Consider the following 16,551-nt stretch of genomic DNA (forward strand, 5'->3'; position numbering starts at 1 on the left):
AAGCAGAGGGGCTTCCCCCGCATTCAGCCCCGCAGTGGGGCTGTCTCTTGGATCCTAATAGCACGTACACATTTCTTACCAAGGGCCAAGGTGCCGCTCAGTCTGCACCCACTTAACTAGTAACAGTAAAGGCTGTAGCTGATCAGAGTTAGGTGTGGCCTTTCCAAAATGCACACCATGAATTGGAGCCAAGTTCCCGGCCTCCTGTTTGGCCCTGCATGGTAGCAGGCAAGGCCTTTTAGCCGTTGGGTGTTGGGCCTTTAACTGGCGGTGGCCGACAGCCCCTGGGCCTCTGGGCTGTGGGCAAGGCTGGGGAGAAAGCCAGGCCACGCGGGGCAAAAGCCACCCCAGCTCAGGGCCACCTCCGCTCTGCCGTGCACACGCTGGGTGGGATCCTGGAGAATCGCTTTCCCCGCCGGCCGCAGCTGCAAGATGGTCACTTACCATCCGCTGCCTTGCAGGGAGGTTAGGCTGAGATGATAGAGACCCCGGGAAAGTGCCTGCGTGGTGCCAGCACGTTAAAGCCCTTTACAGAGATCCAGTCCCTTCTCCCCATGCACGGGGTGAACGGGAAGGAAAAAAGATGGGAGTGAGGCTGGGTCTTTGGAGTTTTGATTGAGGGGCAGAGCACGGTGGAGCTGATGTATGCAAATAGTCATTACATGTTGTTTAAAAAGAAATCAACCCCATGAACCAGATCATGGTTCTATTCCCAGTCAGGTCACATGTCCGCGTTGCAGGCTCGACCCCAGTAGGGGGTGTGCAAGAGGCAGCCGATGGACATTTCTCTCTCTCATCCATGTTTCTCTCTCTCCCTCTCTCTCTTTCTCTCTAATGAAAATAAATCAACCAAAGAGCGTCAGGGTGATGAGGAAGGGAGGTGTCCTGGGGGTGATGCCGCAGACGGCGTCTCCATGGCTCCCGGCCGTGGCTCCAGGCCTCTGAGCCTGTGAGAAGCTGGGGACACCCACAAGGCCTGGAGCGCCATTGATCGTCTGCCCCGGCGTCAGTGCCCTGGCTTAGATACTCCGGGGCGTACGTGCTCGCTGCTTTTCAGCTTCTTGTGAATCTTAATGGTTCCTCAATGAAAAAGGTCGGGCTGTTTGTTTCCAAGAGAACTCGGTGGCCACAGTGGGGAAACGGGCAGGTCTCGGGATGGTTTCTAAAGGAAGCGGTGCGGCAGGATCAGCTCTCTGCATCCCTCACATACGACGTTAGCTGCCACTTAGTGGCTGGCTCCCGGTGCTGCCTACGTGGCCCATTGGGTGTCCGCCTGCCGTGGCCACTCTTGGGGTTCAAGCTAGTATTCTCTGCGACCGCCACCAGGAGGTCAGAGTGCGGTGACCCCTGTTTATCCCTGAGGAGCCTGAGGCCTGGCAGGGGCAGGACTTGCCCAAGGCCACGGCCCAGGGAGCCCAGAGGGGCAGCCGGGTGTGCAGGGGGACTTTCTGGCTCCACCGTATTACACAGCACATGCTGTCTGCTGCTCTGAATGTCACTGAGAAGATGAACGTTATAACGTTGCTCCTTATCTATCTGGACATCGGGGAACACGAGGTCCTTCCTGCGCGGCCTCCTTGTAGGACGCGTACCTTCCTCTTCCATTTGTCCAGAAGGGACATGTGATGGCTCTCTGCAGCTCTCTGGGGCTTGGGGCTCAGGGCGCCCGGCCTCGTGTGGTCCGCAGCTCCCGGCCGCACTTGGAGGCTCTAGAGCAGCGGTTCTCAACCTGTGGATTGCGACCCCTTTGGCGGCCGCAGCTGCAAGATGGTCACTTACCATCCGCTGCCTTGCAGGGAGGTTAGGCTGAGATGATAGAGACCCCGGGAAAGTGCCTGCGTGGTGCCAGCACGTTAAAGCCCTTTACAGAGATCCAGTCCCTTCTCCCCATGCACGGGGTGAACGGGAAGGAAAAAAGATGGGAGTGAGGCTGGGTCTTTGGAGTTTTGATTGAGGGGCAGAGCACGGTGGAGCTGATGTATGCAAATAGTCATTACATGTTGTTTAAAAAGAAATCAACCCCATGAACCAGATCATGGTTCTATTCCCAGTCAGGTCACATGTCCGCGTTGCAGGCTCGACCCCAGTAGGGGGTGTGCAAGAGGCAGCCGATGGACATTTCTCTCTCTCATCCATGTTTCTCTCTCTCCCTCTCTCTCTTTCTCTCTAATGAAAATAAATCAACCAAAGAGCGTCAGGGTGATGAGGAAGGGAGGTGTCCTGGGGGTGATGCCGCAGACGGCGTCTCCATGGCTCCCGGCCGTGGCTCCAGGCCTCTGAGCCTGTGAGAAGCTGGGGACACCCACAAGGCCTGGAGCGCCATTGATCGTCTGCCCCGGCGTCAGTGCCCTGGCTTAGATACTCCGGGGCGTACGTGCTCGCTGCTTTTCAGCTTCTTGTGAATCTTAATGGTTCCTCAATGAAAAAGGTCGGGCTGTTTGTTTCCAAGAGAACTCGGTGGCCACAGTGGGGAAACGGGCAGGTCTCGGGATGGTTTCTAAAGGAAGCGGTGCCGGCAGGATCAGCTCTCTGCATCCCTCACATACAACGTTAGCTGCCACTTAGTGGCTGGCTCCCAGTGCTGCCTACGTGGCCCATTGGGTGTCCGCCTGCCGTGGCCACTCTTGGGGTTCAAGCTAGTATTCTCTGCGACCGCCACCAGGAGGTCAGAGTGCGGTGACCCCTGTTTATCCCTGAGGAGCCTGCGGCCTGGCAGGGGCAGGACTTGCCCAAGGCCACGGCCAGGAAGCCCAGAGGGGGCAGCCAGGTGTGCAGGGGGACTTTCTGCCTCCCCCATATTACACAGCACATGCTGTCTGCTGCTCTGAATGTCACTGAGAAGATGAACATTATAACGTTGCTCCTTATCTATCTGGACATCGGGGAACACGAGGTCCTTCCTGCGCGGCCTCCTTGTAGGACGCGTACCTTCCTCTTCCATTTGTCCAGAAGGGACATGTGATGGCTCTCTGCAGCTCTCTGGGGCTTGGGGCTCAGGGCGCCCGGCCTCGTGTGGTCCGCAGCTCCCGGCCGCACTTGGAGGCTCTAGAGCAGCGGTTCTCAACCTGTGGGTCGCAACCCCTTTGGCGGTCGAATGACCCTTTCACAGGGGTCGCCTAAGACCATCCTGCATATCAGATATTTACATGACGATTCATAACAGTAGCAACATTACAGTTATGAAGTAGCAACGAAAATAATTTTATGGTTGGGTCACAACATGAGGAACTGTATTTAAAGGGCCAGAAGGTTGAGAACCACTGCAGAGGCTGCTGCGTGCTGACCCCCGTCAGTGGTTCTCTTTGCTGAGCTGCTGGGGCCGCCCGCTGCTTTCCCACAGGTACGGCGTGGCGGTGCAGGACTTCGCGGGCAGCTGGAGGAGTGGGCTGGCGTTCCTGGCTGTGATCAAGGCCATCGACCCCAGCCTGGTGGACATGAAGGCGGCCCTGGAGGACTCCATGCTGGAGAACCTGGAGAAGGCTTTCCGCATCGCGCACGACGCCCTCCACATCCCCAGGCTCCTGGAGCCGGAAGGTAGCGGCGGCTCTCGCGCTCTCTTCCTTCTTAATGATTCCCATTGCCTGTGTCGCACGTGCTGTCCGGGTAGAAAATACAGAAAAACCCAATGACGACGTTTTTTATAACGCCCACATTCCTACCGCTGAGCTCATGTCTCCAGCGCTTTTCTATGCACTTAATTACATTTTTTAAAAACATAATGGGATCATGCCGTGTATGCATGGTTTTGTCTCTCCTTTTTTTTACTTAGCATTTTACTTTTGGCGTAAGTGTTTTGCATGGGGCTAGCGTGTCTTCACTACCTATTTCTATTGGGCATCGCGACGTTTCCGAGGCTCTCCGGCCACTGGCGCGCTGGGCTGCTGGAGCCGGAAGGTAGCGGCGGCTCTCTCGCTCTCTTCCTTCTTAATGATTCCCATTGCCTGCGTCGCACATGCTGTCCGGGTAGAAAATACAGAAAAACCCAATGACGACGTTTTTTATAACGCCCACATTCCTACCGCTGAGCTCATGTCTCCAGCGCTTTTCTATGCACTTAATTACATTTTTTAAAAACATAATGGGATCATGCCGTGTATGCATGGTTTTGTCTCTCCTTTTTTTTACTTAGCATTTTACTTTTGGCGTAAGTGTTTTGCATGGGGCTAGCGTGTCTTCACTACCTATTTCTATTGGGCATCGCGACGTTTCCGAGGCTCTCCGGCCACTGGCGCGCTGGGCCGCTGCAGAAACAGTCCTGTCTGCATCTCATTGAGCATCTCACTGAAGGAGCCCAGGGCCTCCCAATTACCCTCAGGACCAGTCCCATCCGGATAGCGACAGGTTGGGAAGGACGCGCCCCTCCAAGGCACTTGGCTCTCACTGTCAGATGGGCTTCCAGTGGGCCAGGCTAGTGTGGGGCTCCCCCAGCAGCGAGGAAGGCCCTGGGTCGCCGGACCCGCTGACAGGCTGCAGGGAGCTGGCGGCTCACAGTGGCGGGACGGAGAGGAGTAATGGATGACCTTGGGAATAAGGAGTCCTGGGTTCTACACTCGGGCCCCCCATTCACCAGCCTGCAGTCCAGTAAGTGTGAGGCTCGGGGCTCAGGGCGCCCGAGTAAGATTGCCCCTCTCGGCCTGATTTCCCTCCATGTGAGACGGGAAAAACCGCGGCGGCCAGGGGGTCTCACACCAGGCGTTCCGCGGGCCTCTTTAAAGACCGCGTGTTCACGTGTCCTAACGCCCGTGTCTCTCTTAACAGACATCATGGTTGACACGCCGGACGAGCAGTCTATCGTGACTTACGTGGCACAGTTTCTAGAACATTTCCCGGAGCTGGAAGCCGTATGTTGGTTTTCCTTGCCTTTAATTCTGAAACTGCATTTCCACCCACTGAAGCTGGGGCTTGGGCTGTGTTGTTCGAGGAGGGGGAGTCATCAAAATTTGATCTCGAGTGCCTTGAGCGTTGCCCTGCCCCACGTTAATTTCAAAATCACGTATGACGTGTATCATGTGAAAAGCAGGACGGGAAGTTAGGCAGCCATGCCTCTCGCAAACCTCTTCACATACCAAACTGTATTAAGGTTATAAAAGATGCTCGCATGTAATATGGGTAACCTACTTGATTTTTTAGATGTCAGATAGAACATTTTAGCAGTCTGCCAGATTTTATCAGAGTGTGAAAATTTATAAAAGGCAGTGTTCAAAACACACCTTTAACAATTTTTTAAAATGTATTTTTATGAATTTTGGAGAGGAAAGGAGAGGAAAAGAGAGATAGAAATATCAATGACAAGAGAGAATCATTGATGGGCTGCCTTCTGCATGCCCCCTACTGGGGATCAAGCCTACAACCCGGGCATGTTCCCTTGACCAGAATCGAACCTGGGACCTTCAGTCCACAGACCAACACTCTATCCACTGAGCCAAACCAGCTAGGGCTGTTATTATTTTTATAATAATACAATGTAGTATAGTCTAATATATTAAACTAGAGGCTCGGTGCATGAATTTGTGCATGGGTGGGGTCCCTTGGGCTGGCTGGCGATCAGGGCCATCAGGGCCAGCCAGCTGGGGGGAGGTTGGCCAGCTGCAGGAGGTTGGCTGTGGGAGCGCGCTGACCACCAATGCAGAGGGAAGCTCCTGGTGGTCAGTGTGCATCATAGCTACCGGCCAGTCATCCAGTCATCTGGTTGTAATGGTCGCTTAGGCTTTTATATATATAGATTGTGTAGCTGTATACATTATACAATATCTATATATATAAAAGCCCAAGCAACCGTTCAACAGGTAGCTCTGTTGCTCACTGACCACCAGGGGGCAGATGCTCAATGTATAGGCATGGAAACACGGAACAGACTGATGAACCTCAGAGGGAAGAAGGTGGGGGGAGGGCGGGAAGAGATTAACCAAAGATCTTATATGTATACTAGAGGCCCGGTGCATGCATTTGTGCACCCGTGGGCTCCCTCAGCCTGGCCTGTGGGGATTGGCCCGAAACTGGCAGTCCGACATCCCCCGAGGGGTTCCAGATTGTGAGAGGGCGCAGGCCAGGCCAAGGGACCCCACCAGTGCTCGAATCTGTGCACCGGGCCTCTAGTATGATATAATAATATTTTGTAAATTTCCTAGTCCATGACTAACCTCGGGGATACTTAGCCCTGAGCCCTTAAGATGTAGGCAAAGTTTGAAATCAACTCAAACTTACGGTGTTTGTAGGGGTCACAGCCAGGATTCAGCAGTTCTGACAGTTGGGTCTCCCCAGTGCTGCAGACGGGGCAGGGGAAGGAGAGGTGGAGCAAGATGGGACCTGAGAAAGTCCCCCTGAGTCCCAGATCATAGTGCGTCACCACAGAACAGTCCATATACATCCCCAGGGGACGACAGACGACGAGTCCCAGCTAATCTAGGCACCATCGAACTGTTCCTTGACAGTTCAGCTGAGTTTAGTTCATTTCAACAGACATTCTTTAAGCCCTAGCCATCCGTGTACCAGACACTGTGCCCAGCTTGCTGTCCCCGTATATGGTTTATTTTGGTTAAGTGTACCATATGCACTTGAAAAGAATGTGTCCTATGCACGGAAAGAATTAACATTCTTTAAGTATCGATTAGGTCAGGTTGGTTAATGTGCTGTTCTCACATTCTATAGGCATACTGCTATTTTTTCTTCTTTTCCTATCAGTGAGTGTGAGAGAGAAATGTTTAAAATCTCCAACTCATGGTTGTGGCTTTGTTTTTCTTAGCTCTGTCAGTCTTTGCTGTGTGTATGCCGAAGCCATGCTATAAACGCATACACATTTAGGATGGTTGTATCATCCTGGTGACTCTGTGGTTGCAGTTTTATGCAGGTTCTTTCTTTCTCTTGCAGGGTACTTTGTCTGATAGAAATATGTAGCCATAGCGGCTTTCTCATGCTGTTTGCATGATATGTCTTTTTCCTTCTCTTTCTTTGCAGTGTGTGTGCTAATATTTAAGCACATCTCTTATAAACAGTTTATAGTCAGGTCTTGCTTTCTGTCCATTCTGACAAGAATTAGCATGTCATTTAACTAGTGTGTTTTTCGGCCATTTACAGAGATTTCATCTACCATCTTGACTGTTGTTTTCCACTGGTCCTGCCTGCGCTCTGCTCCTTTGTTCTTCCTGCCTAACCTTTTTTGGATGATCCAATTATTCTTTTGTTTCCGTTTTAGCTCCACTGTGGGCTTTTTAGCTACATCTCCTTGTTTTATCTTCTTAGTAGTTGTTCTAGGGGTTATAATACTCATCTTGAACATACCTCAGTCTACGTTGAATTCCTATTATAACAGTTCTAGTAAAATGGATTTTTAATATATTTTATATATGTAAACATTTAATTCCACTCACTTCCTCTCCATTCCTTTGTGCTACTACTGTCATTTACCTCACTTCTCCATATTCTAATCCCAATACTTTGTCACATTTTTGCTTTAAATAGTTAGGGGGCTTTTTAAGAAAACTTTTTAGTTTTTTTATATTGACCCTGTATTTACTATTTCAGGCACTTTCCATTCCCTCCTTCAGATCCTGGCTTCCCTCCATGATCATTTCTCTTCAGCCCAAAGAACTGCCTGTGTATTTCTTGTAGCATAGGTTAAATAGTTATTTCAGCATCTTTATCTGCTAGTTCTAACCCTGGCTCATATATGGGTCTACTTCTAATGACGGTTGTTTCTCTCCTTTATGGGTCTCATTCCCCTGCTTCTTGGCATCTTAACATTGTTTCTTTTATGTCAGACCTAGTGTATAAATGAACATTCCCTCCCTCTCCCCCACCCCCCAAGAATGTAGTCCTTCCCTAAACAAGGATTTACAATGAGGAACTAATCGTTTTGGCCTTCCCAGGACTCAATAAGGGATATGGTGCAAGTTTTATTTAATTTTGGCTTTCTGGTTTCACATCATTTTAAGATGAGGTCAACACACCGATTCCACCAGTGCACCGGGTGCCAACCACGGCAATACCCCAAGGTTGCTCTCTGCTTTGCAGCCCTGCCCACAGCTGTTTCTTACTCAGCAAATGTCCCCGTGTGGGAGACTTATCATACTGTCAGGAGATTTGGTTTTGCATTTGGGGTCCTTTTAGATTCATACCTGCCCACACAATCAGTGAAGGCTGGGCTGATCCTTCCTTATCTCAGGTGGGTCAGCGCTCCTCCTGTCCGTCCCCAGACTAGGCAGTGGCCACCGAAGCTGACAGTCACCTGTCCTGTGTGGCTCAGAGGTTGAACGTCAACCTTGGAACAGGAGGTCACGGTTCAATTCCCGGTCAGGGCAATGCCGGGGTTGTGGGTTCAATCCCCAGTGGGGGGTGTGCAGGAGGCAGCTGATCAGTGATTCTCTCACATCAATGATGAGAGAGAATCATTGATCTATCTCTCTCTCCCTCTCCCTGAAATCAATAAAAATATATTGGGGAAAAAAAGCTGAAAATCTCTGCTCACTTAGAAGGGCTCATCCTACTTACAGTTTAGTGCATTGAGATTTCTTTGTATCCAGAGCTGGGAAATGCAGTCTTTGTGAAATACTTTGACAGAAACGGTAGTCCTCGGCAACCATCTGCGCGTTAGTTACAACACTGAGCGTTCGCTCCGAAGCCACCTTCCTGCTCTGGGCTTTGCCCTTTGAGAGGGGGATACGTTGTACTTCAAGGCGCTGCTGACATCCTGTTGCCCTGTGTTTCTCCGCAGGAGGATTTTGTGGATCCAGATAAAGACGCCCCTATCGAGTCCACCTTCGTCCGCATTAAAGAAACGCCCTCGGAGCAGGAGAGCACCGTCTTCTATGTGACTGACGACGGGGAGCGGGCCTACACCGTCAACCACGACACCAGCCACCCGCCCCCCTCCAAGGTCTTTGTCTGTGACAAGCCCGCGCGCGGGAAGGACTCCCGCCCGGGTGGCGCTCCTGGCCCCACACCAACAAACAGCCCCGCCGAGGTCACACCACAGGGCACGGACTGGGACACCCTCGGGGCCTCCGGCAGGACCTGCAGCCTCAGCGAGCCGCCTCCAGAATCTTCCATCTTATCCAGAAAGGACAACCAGAGGTCCAGCTCCCTGCCGGGCAAGAAAACGGTGCACTTTGAGGCGGACGTCTACAAGGACGCCTCCTGCAGCAAGGACCCCGTCCACAGCCAAGACTGCGGCTTCGAAGGCGGCCCTCGGGGGACCAAGGACTTGTGGAAGCAGGATGGGCACAGCCCGGAGGTCGCCGAGGAAAGGCCGGAGGCAGCCCCGGACCAGGCCCTGGGCGATGTCTGCCTGGCGGACAGTCAGACCGGCCCTTCTCAGACTCCCCAGGGCTCTGCCCCCCGGAACAGGGCCTCGGAGCGGCCGGCCAGCCCCGGCGAGGAGAGCTGCCCCCGGGCGCGCCTCGGAGAGGAGACCGTGATGGCCGATTCCTCGGAGCTCAAGGTGAAGCTGCAGACCGTAGAGGCGATGGACGAGGAAGACGATTTCGAAGGCATACCCCTGAAAGCCTCTAAATTTAACAGTGACCTCGTCGATTTTGCCTCCACCAGCCAGGCTTTCGGCGAGGACCCCCCGCCTGCGGAGGACGGGCCCGGGGAGGCCGAGGCTGCGGAGGAGCAGGCCGAGAACCTGGGGAACGGGAGAAGCACGTCCGCCCCCAGGATGGAAGGTGCGGACGAGCCCCCGGGGAAGCCTGGACACGAAGACCACAGCCGTGTGGTGGCCCCACAGGAGGAGCCGGGGGGCAGGAAGCCAGAGGTGTATGAAAAGGCGAAGCGCAAGTCCCCGCGGCCCCCGCGCGGGGAGGAGGAAGCCGAGGCCGAGGACCCCCCGGCGTTTGAGGGGGACTTGCCCTCCAACCCGCCCAGCAGCCAAGTCAGCCTGGAGACCCTGGGCAGCCACAGCGAGGAGGGCCTGGACTTCAAGCGCTCCCCGCCCCTCTCCAAGGTCTCGGTCATCCCGCACGACCTCTTCTACTACCCGCACTACGAGGTGCCCCTGGCCGCCGTCCTGGAGGCGTACGCGGAAGGCCAGGAGGATTTTAAAGCTGAAGATGCGGACTTTGAAGACCCGGAGGACTACCTGTCTGACCTGGAGCAAAGGGAGGACGAGGACGAGCCCGAGGCCTCCGAGAGCAGCAGCAGCTTCGGGGGCCTGGGCGAGGACCTCCCCCAGCCCCCCACCCAGGAGCCCGACCGGTACCAGGGGGCACAGGGGGCCAAGCCAGCCTCGGGCCCTCCCCCCGCCCTGGCCCCAGAGGACCACCAGCAGAGGGAGGCCACAGCCCGCGCCCCTGGGGAGAGCCAGCAGGTAGGGGCTGCCCCCCGGGAGTTCCGCCTCCAGAGCTCAGCTCCTGCCCTGGCACAGCCTCCCTCCCAGGGCCCCGCCAGTCTCGCGGGCTGTAGGGTCTCTCCCAGGAGAGGTGCGCGTTTGCGATTCAGGTTTGGGCTCTGGAGACCCCCTGACAGGGCCTGCAGTCGGGAGACGAAGGTGTGTTTTGCATGGTAGTTCGGGGTGAAAGGTGAAGGTAGGGTGCACTGAACCCCAAGATAGATGACGATGCTCTGGCTCACGCAGTGGAGGGGTGGAGGAATGAGCCGGCTTGCTGCTGGGAGGCCGAAGGAGGAGGGGGTCCGAGCAGCCTTAGGAGGCACTTGGCGTTTAGGCCAGCGTGGTCACTTGTGCTTATCGATTTGCCAGCTCTGGACAGGGGTGCGCAGCTCCCAGGAGCGCGGTGGGAGCTCCTATTGCCTTGGGAGTGGGGGGCACTCACTCTGTCCATCTTGGGATGGAGAAGAGGGCTGGATGGGTCCCCAGGGGCCCACTGCCATCTTCCCGTTTGCCCCCACGTGAAGGGACCTGACCCCGGTCCTCCACCCATCCTACCTGCTGTCTGCGGGCTTATGGGAGGCCAGCCCTGTCCCAGAGGGCTCTTCCTGCCAGAAACCCCAAGATCCAGGGGTTAGAAATGTCCCTCAGTGAGCTCAGGTCTTGGGGTCCTCAGACTGGGGGGCCGTGACAGCAAATGGGGCTATTCTCTGGGTGGTTATGGGCCAAAAATCTCTCTTAGGACAAAAGACAGGGGACCGAGTGTTGGTGGGAAGAAAGCCCGTGTTGCCCCTCTGCCCCTCTGTGATACTTGAAATGGCAAATTAGGGGCTCAATCCCCTTCCCCCTGCCCCCGGCTGGCTGAACGTGGCCTATGGAATCGCAGATGAGGCGCTTCGATCTCCTCCGCTTTCCATGCGGTCATTGCCAAAAGTAGGCTGCACACCTACTCGTGTGCCCAGCCAGTGGCCGGGTGATTTGGGGTGGGGCTGAGGAGCTCTGGGCTGGGAATGGAACCAGAACCTAGACAGGAACTCTGATACTGAGCCGGGTCTGCCCTCTCGGCCCTGATCTGCCCCCTCTGGCTCTCACCTGTCCACCGAGCAGTGCCCACTGCACTCCAGCCCACCTTGTTGTTGGCCCTGAGTGTAGCCCTGGCCTTGATCCCTGTGGGTCCGCCGAGGGAGGGGGTGCAGCTCGGAGTGGCAGGGGAGGCCTGTGAGCCTTGCCTCTGGGCAGCCAGGACAGCACAGGAGGGAGCATCTCTCTGATACCTGGCCCTCCTTGAAAAAAGGAAAATATGCCTTCAAAAGAGACCAGAAAATGGCAGGTTCTTCTAGTTTTTTTAAAAAAAGGTGTCTCCTCGTTTCACCTCTCAGAAAAAGTACCACTGATGACGGAGGAGGGGCTGGAATTTCAGTTGCCGAGGGCGGTTTACTCTCTGCACAGAGCATTGTTCTGTGGCTGCGCAGGCCGGCAGCTCAGTCCTTAGTCCACCTCCTGTGGAGCAGGTTCCTCCGGCCCCGAAGGAATTCTCGAGACACTGCTCCAACCATTCCCACGCTTCTTGGTTTCACTCGCGAGCATTGCCAACAGGTTTCAGAGTGTTGGCTGTAGACACGGCTCAAAGAACGTTCCTTATCCAGTAAGCGTGAGAGGTGCCCTATAATCCATCTCCGGCCGAGGGCACAGGGAAGGGTCCTCCCACCAGCTGTACGTTTGTCTGTGTGTGCACTTCTCCAAACTCAGGCGACCTTGCACCCTTGGGCCCCTCTGGCTTCCAGGAGTCGTTTCTCTGTTTAAGCGGCTGATGGTTGTGTGACGGGTCCAACCATTGCCCGTTGTGAGGGGCATCCTTTATAGGAAGCACAATCATGTTGTGGGAAGAGGTTGATCATTATTATACCCACTAGAGGCCTGGTGCACGAAATTTGTGTATGGGGAGGGGGGTGGTCCCTTCAGCCCAGCCTGCATCCTCTCCAATCTGGGACCCCTCGGGGGATGTCCGACTGCCGGTTTAGGCCTGATCCCCAGGGACATCCCTCTCACAATTCTGGACCACTGGCTCCTAATCACTAACCTGCCTGCCTGGTTGACTCTAACTGTCCCGCCACCGTCGGCCTGATCGTCCCTCGCTGCCTGTATGTGCCTACCTGATCTCCCCTAACTGCCCCCTCTGCTGGCCTGGTTGCCTCTCACTGCCCCCCCTGCCAGCCTAATCGCCCCCAACTGCACTCCTGCACACACACACACACACACACCCCGCTGGCCTGGTCGCCCCCAACTGCCCCTTCCTCTGCCAGCCTGGTAGCCTCTTACTGCCCCCCCTGCTGGCCTGGTCACCCCCAACTGCCCCCTCTGCCAGCCTGGTCACCCCTCATGGCACCCCCGCCAGCCTGGTTGCCCCACACAGCCTGTTTGTTCAGTCGTTTGGTCATCCCTCACTAACCCCCTGCCGGCCTGGTTGTAGGCAGCCATCTTGTGTGGGTGTGAGGGTCAATTTGCATATTACCTCTTTATTAGATAGGATTTGACAGACAAGGAAACTGAGGGTCAGAGAGATAAAGTCAGTCACTCCAGGTCAGAGAGCTGACTTGGTCAGGGTTTTAAACTAGAGTCTGCGGACTCTAGACCTCCTGCCATTTCACCACACCTGTCGGGAGCATTTGAACTCTGCACTGGGGACAGGAGTTCGGATGGGCCCCTCTTCCCCAGCAGGCTGTGCTGGAGGGAATCCGTGGGAGAGGCAGAGAGAGAGGGAGGCCCCCTCTGGGCCTTGGATCCAGGTGCGGGATGGTGTCACCCACTCGGTATCTCAGCATGAAATGCTGACTTATATTTGGTTGTCTTGTCCTTAAGTCCCAGGAATCCCCAAACTCAGAAAACTTAAGAAACCCTTTAGAAGAAAAAGTGATGGAAGAATCGGTCAGCAGCAAGAAAAAGGAAAAAAAGAAGCATGTGGACGACGTAGAAAGTTCAATATTGCTCACCCCCGGGGCTGCGCGGTCCTCCGACGACCTGGACGAAGACCCTGGCTTCCACAGAGTCCCTTCCAGGTACTGTGTCGCCGTCTCCTCACCCCAGAGACCCAGCGAGAGAGAGAGGGTCTCTTTGAACCCAGCACATTGTTAGTTTCTGACGTGACGGGGTTGGGGGGTGGGACTGGCAGCAAAGGAAACTTTGTAAGAAGGTTCTTCCGATTCATACCGAGTTCGTCTGGCCAGGTGGCCGTCTGCCATAATCAGAAACTGACTCCCCAGCTCTCCACCTGGGTCCCCGCCGGCCCTCACCGTCACCAGACCTGCTGACGAAGCAGCACAGCGGGAAGACGGGAGCCTGCCCCCGCCTCCTCCGGGTCCCGTGGGGGAAGAGCAGTGAGCAGGGACGTGGCTGGGCCGCGGGGAGGTGTGGGGTGTGCCGAGCAATGGCCGGCCCGGCCCGCGGGTGACCGCAGGTTGCGCAGTTAGAAATGGGACGTAGCTGACGATCAGCGTCCTCCAGACTCGGGAGGGCTGAGCCGCCTGGGGCCGGAGGGGACCCTTCACAGCTGTCACATGGAATTTGGACTTTAACACTATGGCTTCGCCCGGGAGTTTGGTTCTAAAGAGCTCAGGATGGTTCCTTTATGTCAGGGAGGATCATGAACTTGAACTGATCGGCACGAGGTGTGTAGCGCATCTACTCTGTCACTCCAGGGCCACCAGGTGGGCCGGATTTGTCCCAGGGAAAACATGGAACTGCTGACTTCCAGGGGACCCTGGCCTCTCCCCATTATCACTCCTTGTCACGGGGTCTCTGTTTGCCCTTGTGGTCAGGCATCGCCCATGCGTCTCCTCTTTAACTCCCCCGGCACCCCCAGAGGCCGGGGCTAGGATTGTGCCTCATGATGGCGGACAAGGAGGCTCGCAGCAGCCCTCAGCCTAGGACGCCACGGAGCTGGGTCTCGGACTCAGCCGTGTGGGACTGCACCACCGCGTGCTTTCCTGGCCCTCGTTGCCTTGCAGGGGGAGCCATCCTGGCTGCAAAGGGAAGCTGTTGAGGTTTGCATGTGGGGTGGTGAGAAGGCCAGACCGGAGAGCCGAGAAGTGGCTGGCAGATGCTCACTCTCCCGCCTCCCCTCTGCCCTGCTTCGGGGCGGCGGGCGGGGAAGGGGGGAGGTCACAATGGGAGACTGCTACCACCTTTGGCCCTGACTCCAGAGTCCCTCTCCCCGCCCCTTTCGTGACTGTCCAGCAGACACCTATGTCTTAGCGTGGAGCTGGGCCTGCTGTACGTGCTGCTGACACTGTAGGCGCACGGCCCGGCTGTCACCTACTTGATCACAGCCTGGGGAGGGGCCGAGGGTCACTTGCCAGGCCGCTCAGCTTCCTCCTAAGCAAGTTAGTTCTCAGTGATGTGTGGGCAGCCACCTGCGATGGTGTCCACGAGGCTTGGGGACTTCCGAGGAGGTCAGTCACAGCGGGGTGCAGGCTCAGCTCTGTCCTCCAGGGCCTCCTAGCTGGAGAGAGAAGACGCTCCTTCCGGTCTCCTAGGACTAGGCCTGGAGGGGACGCCTCAGGTGTCAAGAGGCAAGTGGGGATTTCACGGTTTAGGCCTCAGAGGCAGATGGAGGGTCAGGGTGGCGTGGGGGCTGGCCTGTCATTCGCGGTGAGCGCTGAGGATTCTGCGGGATTTGGACCTGGGAGAGGGAGAGAAGGGAAGGCATCGCAGGTGAAGGAAACAGCTGGGCAGGCGGCTGGCACATGGGCGCTCAGTACATATGTGTGTCATGTGAGGGGCAGGAGGAGAGGTGGGCGTGGGGAAAGGAGCGGCGGGGCATGTTCGGGGTGTGCTCCTGGCTGTGACTGAGTGAGGACCGCGGGGCCCTCCTGGGCCCGGCCAGCTCACCTGCTCCCTGCAGTGTGGATGGTGCTGGGTTTAAAGTCAGGACCTGGCCCCAGGCGACTGAATGGGACTGAGCTCTGGGCCTCTCTCTTCCCAGGATGCTTTTCCGACTGTCTCTTGGCTCAGTCACCACCTGTGGCTTCCTATTGGTCGAGGCAGAAAGGCCCGGGGTCCCCACCCTGCTGGACCCTTGTGACCTGCCTCCCAGCTTCATCTCCGTCCACCTCAGGCACCCTGTCCCCTTCTCCCCGCACTCCAGGCACCTGGTGTTAGCTGAGGTCCTTGAATGCCCACCCCCTCATCCAAGTTCCTTCACCTCTGAGGACCCTCTGTCCCCTGCCTGTCTCCTGCCGTGCTGCTCCCTTGGGTCCATCCCAGCTTCAATTCCACTTCCTCCAGGCAGCCTTCTTGGATTCCTCCAGGCGGTCTTTGACCCGCCTTTCTATGTTCTCACGGCCCCTGCTCTTGTCAGAGCAGGGCTTCTCTAATCCCTTGTGGAAGAGCATGTTTACCAGGGCTCCCCGCTGGAGGTCAGCCAGCGCCCTGGGGGTGGGGAGGGCGCACCAGCATTGCCCGCGCCCTTAGCACAGCCTGGCTGCAGCTGGCATTCAGGAGGAGTTCTGTGGGTGGACAAATAAAGGAAGGAACGTGTGCTTATAGGCAGTGGCTGGCTCCCCGGGGGGCCGGGGCCTCGGCACCTGGCCCAGTGCCTGGCACCCGTAGGCTCTGAGGGTGCTGTGCGTGCTCGGAGACCACGTTCAGGGAGCAGACCTTAGTCTCCTGGGGATGGCACTGTGACACAGCCCACCTCGAAGAAAGCATCTGGGATCGGGGTGGGCAGAGCGGGAGGCCCCTCCCTGGGGGGAGAAAACATCACAAATCCAGGAGAGAGTGCCTGCACCCGGGCCCTAGCGCTGCGCCCGCTCTCAAGGACACGGCACAGCGGCTCTTTTCTTTGTGGGCGCGTGTGGTTGTTTCGTTCTGGTGCCGTGACACCAGCACAAACCAGCACAGGCTTTGGGTGAAGGACAGGGCTGAGGTTTCCCCGAGGCCTGGCCCCGCGCCCCGCACCGAGCAGTCCCTGAAATGTGCCCGGTGCGCAGGCAGGGCTGGGTGACGTTGGCAGAGCTACAGGGGGCGGGCCAACCGGGGCTTCGCTGGGGATGCCTTCAGGGTCAGCTCTGCATCCGATGCCTTGTTTCCGGACCCCAGGGTGCCACACAGTCGGTCTCCCAGGAGGAAGCTGAGGTGACTGTCTGTGCCGGCACGTCGACACCCAGCATCTGGTTTTCCTGCTGAGCAGCCAGAGGGGCCACTCTGACCTGTTACCCTCCCAGCTGTGTGAA

At 56.4% G+C, this 16,551-nt stretch overlaps 1 protein-coding gene across 1 annotated transcript in view; it reads left to right on the forward strand.

The window, feature by feature from the left end:
* Positions 1 to 16,551, forward strand: part of CLMN (calmin (calponin-like, transmembrane)) — a 37,640-nt gene that overhangs the window by 16,107 nt on the left and 4,982 nt on the right. Inside the window, exons 7-10 of the mRNA XM_005871161.1 lie at positions 3,341 to 3,534; positions 4,759 to 4,841; positions 8,711 to 10,303; positions 13,181 to 13,377. Coding sequence (XP_005871223.1) covers positions 3,341 to 3,534; positions 4,759 to 4,841; positions 8,711 to 10,303; positions 13,181 to 13,377 — 2,067 coding nt within the window. The remainder of the gene's footprint in view (positions 1 to 3,340; positions 3,535 to 4,758; positions 4,842 to 8,710; positions 10,304 to 13,180; positions 13,378 to 16,551) is intronic.

The sequence above is a fragment of the Myotis brandtii genome, unplaced genomic scaffold, assembly GCF_000412655.1.
Source record: "Myotis brandtii unplaced genomic scaffold, ASM41265v1 scaffold331, whole genome shotgun sequence".
Lineage (NCBI taxonomy): Eukaryota > Metazoa > Chordata > Mammalia > Chiroptera > Vespertilionidae > Myotis > Myotis brandtii.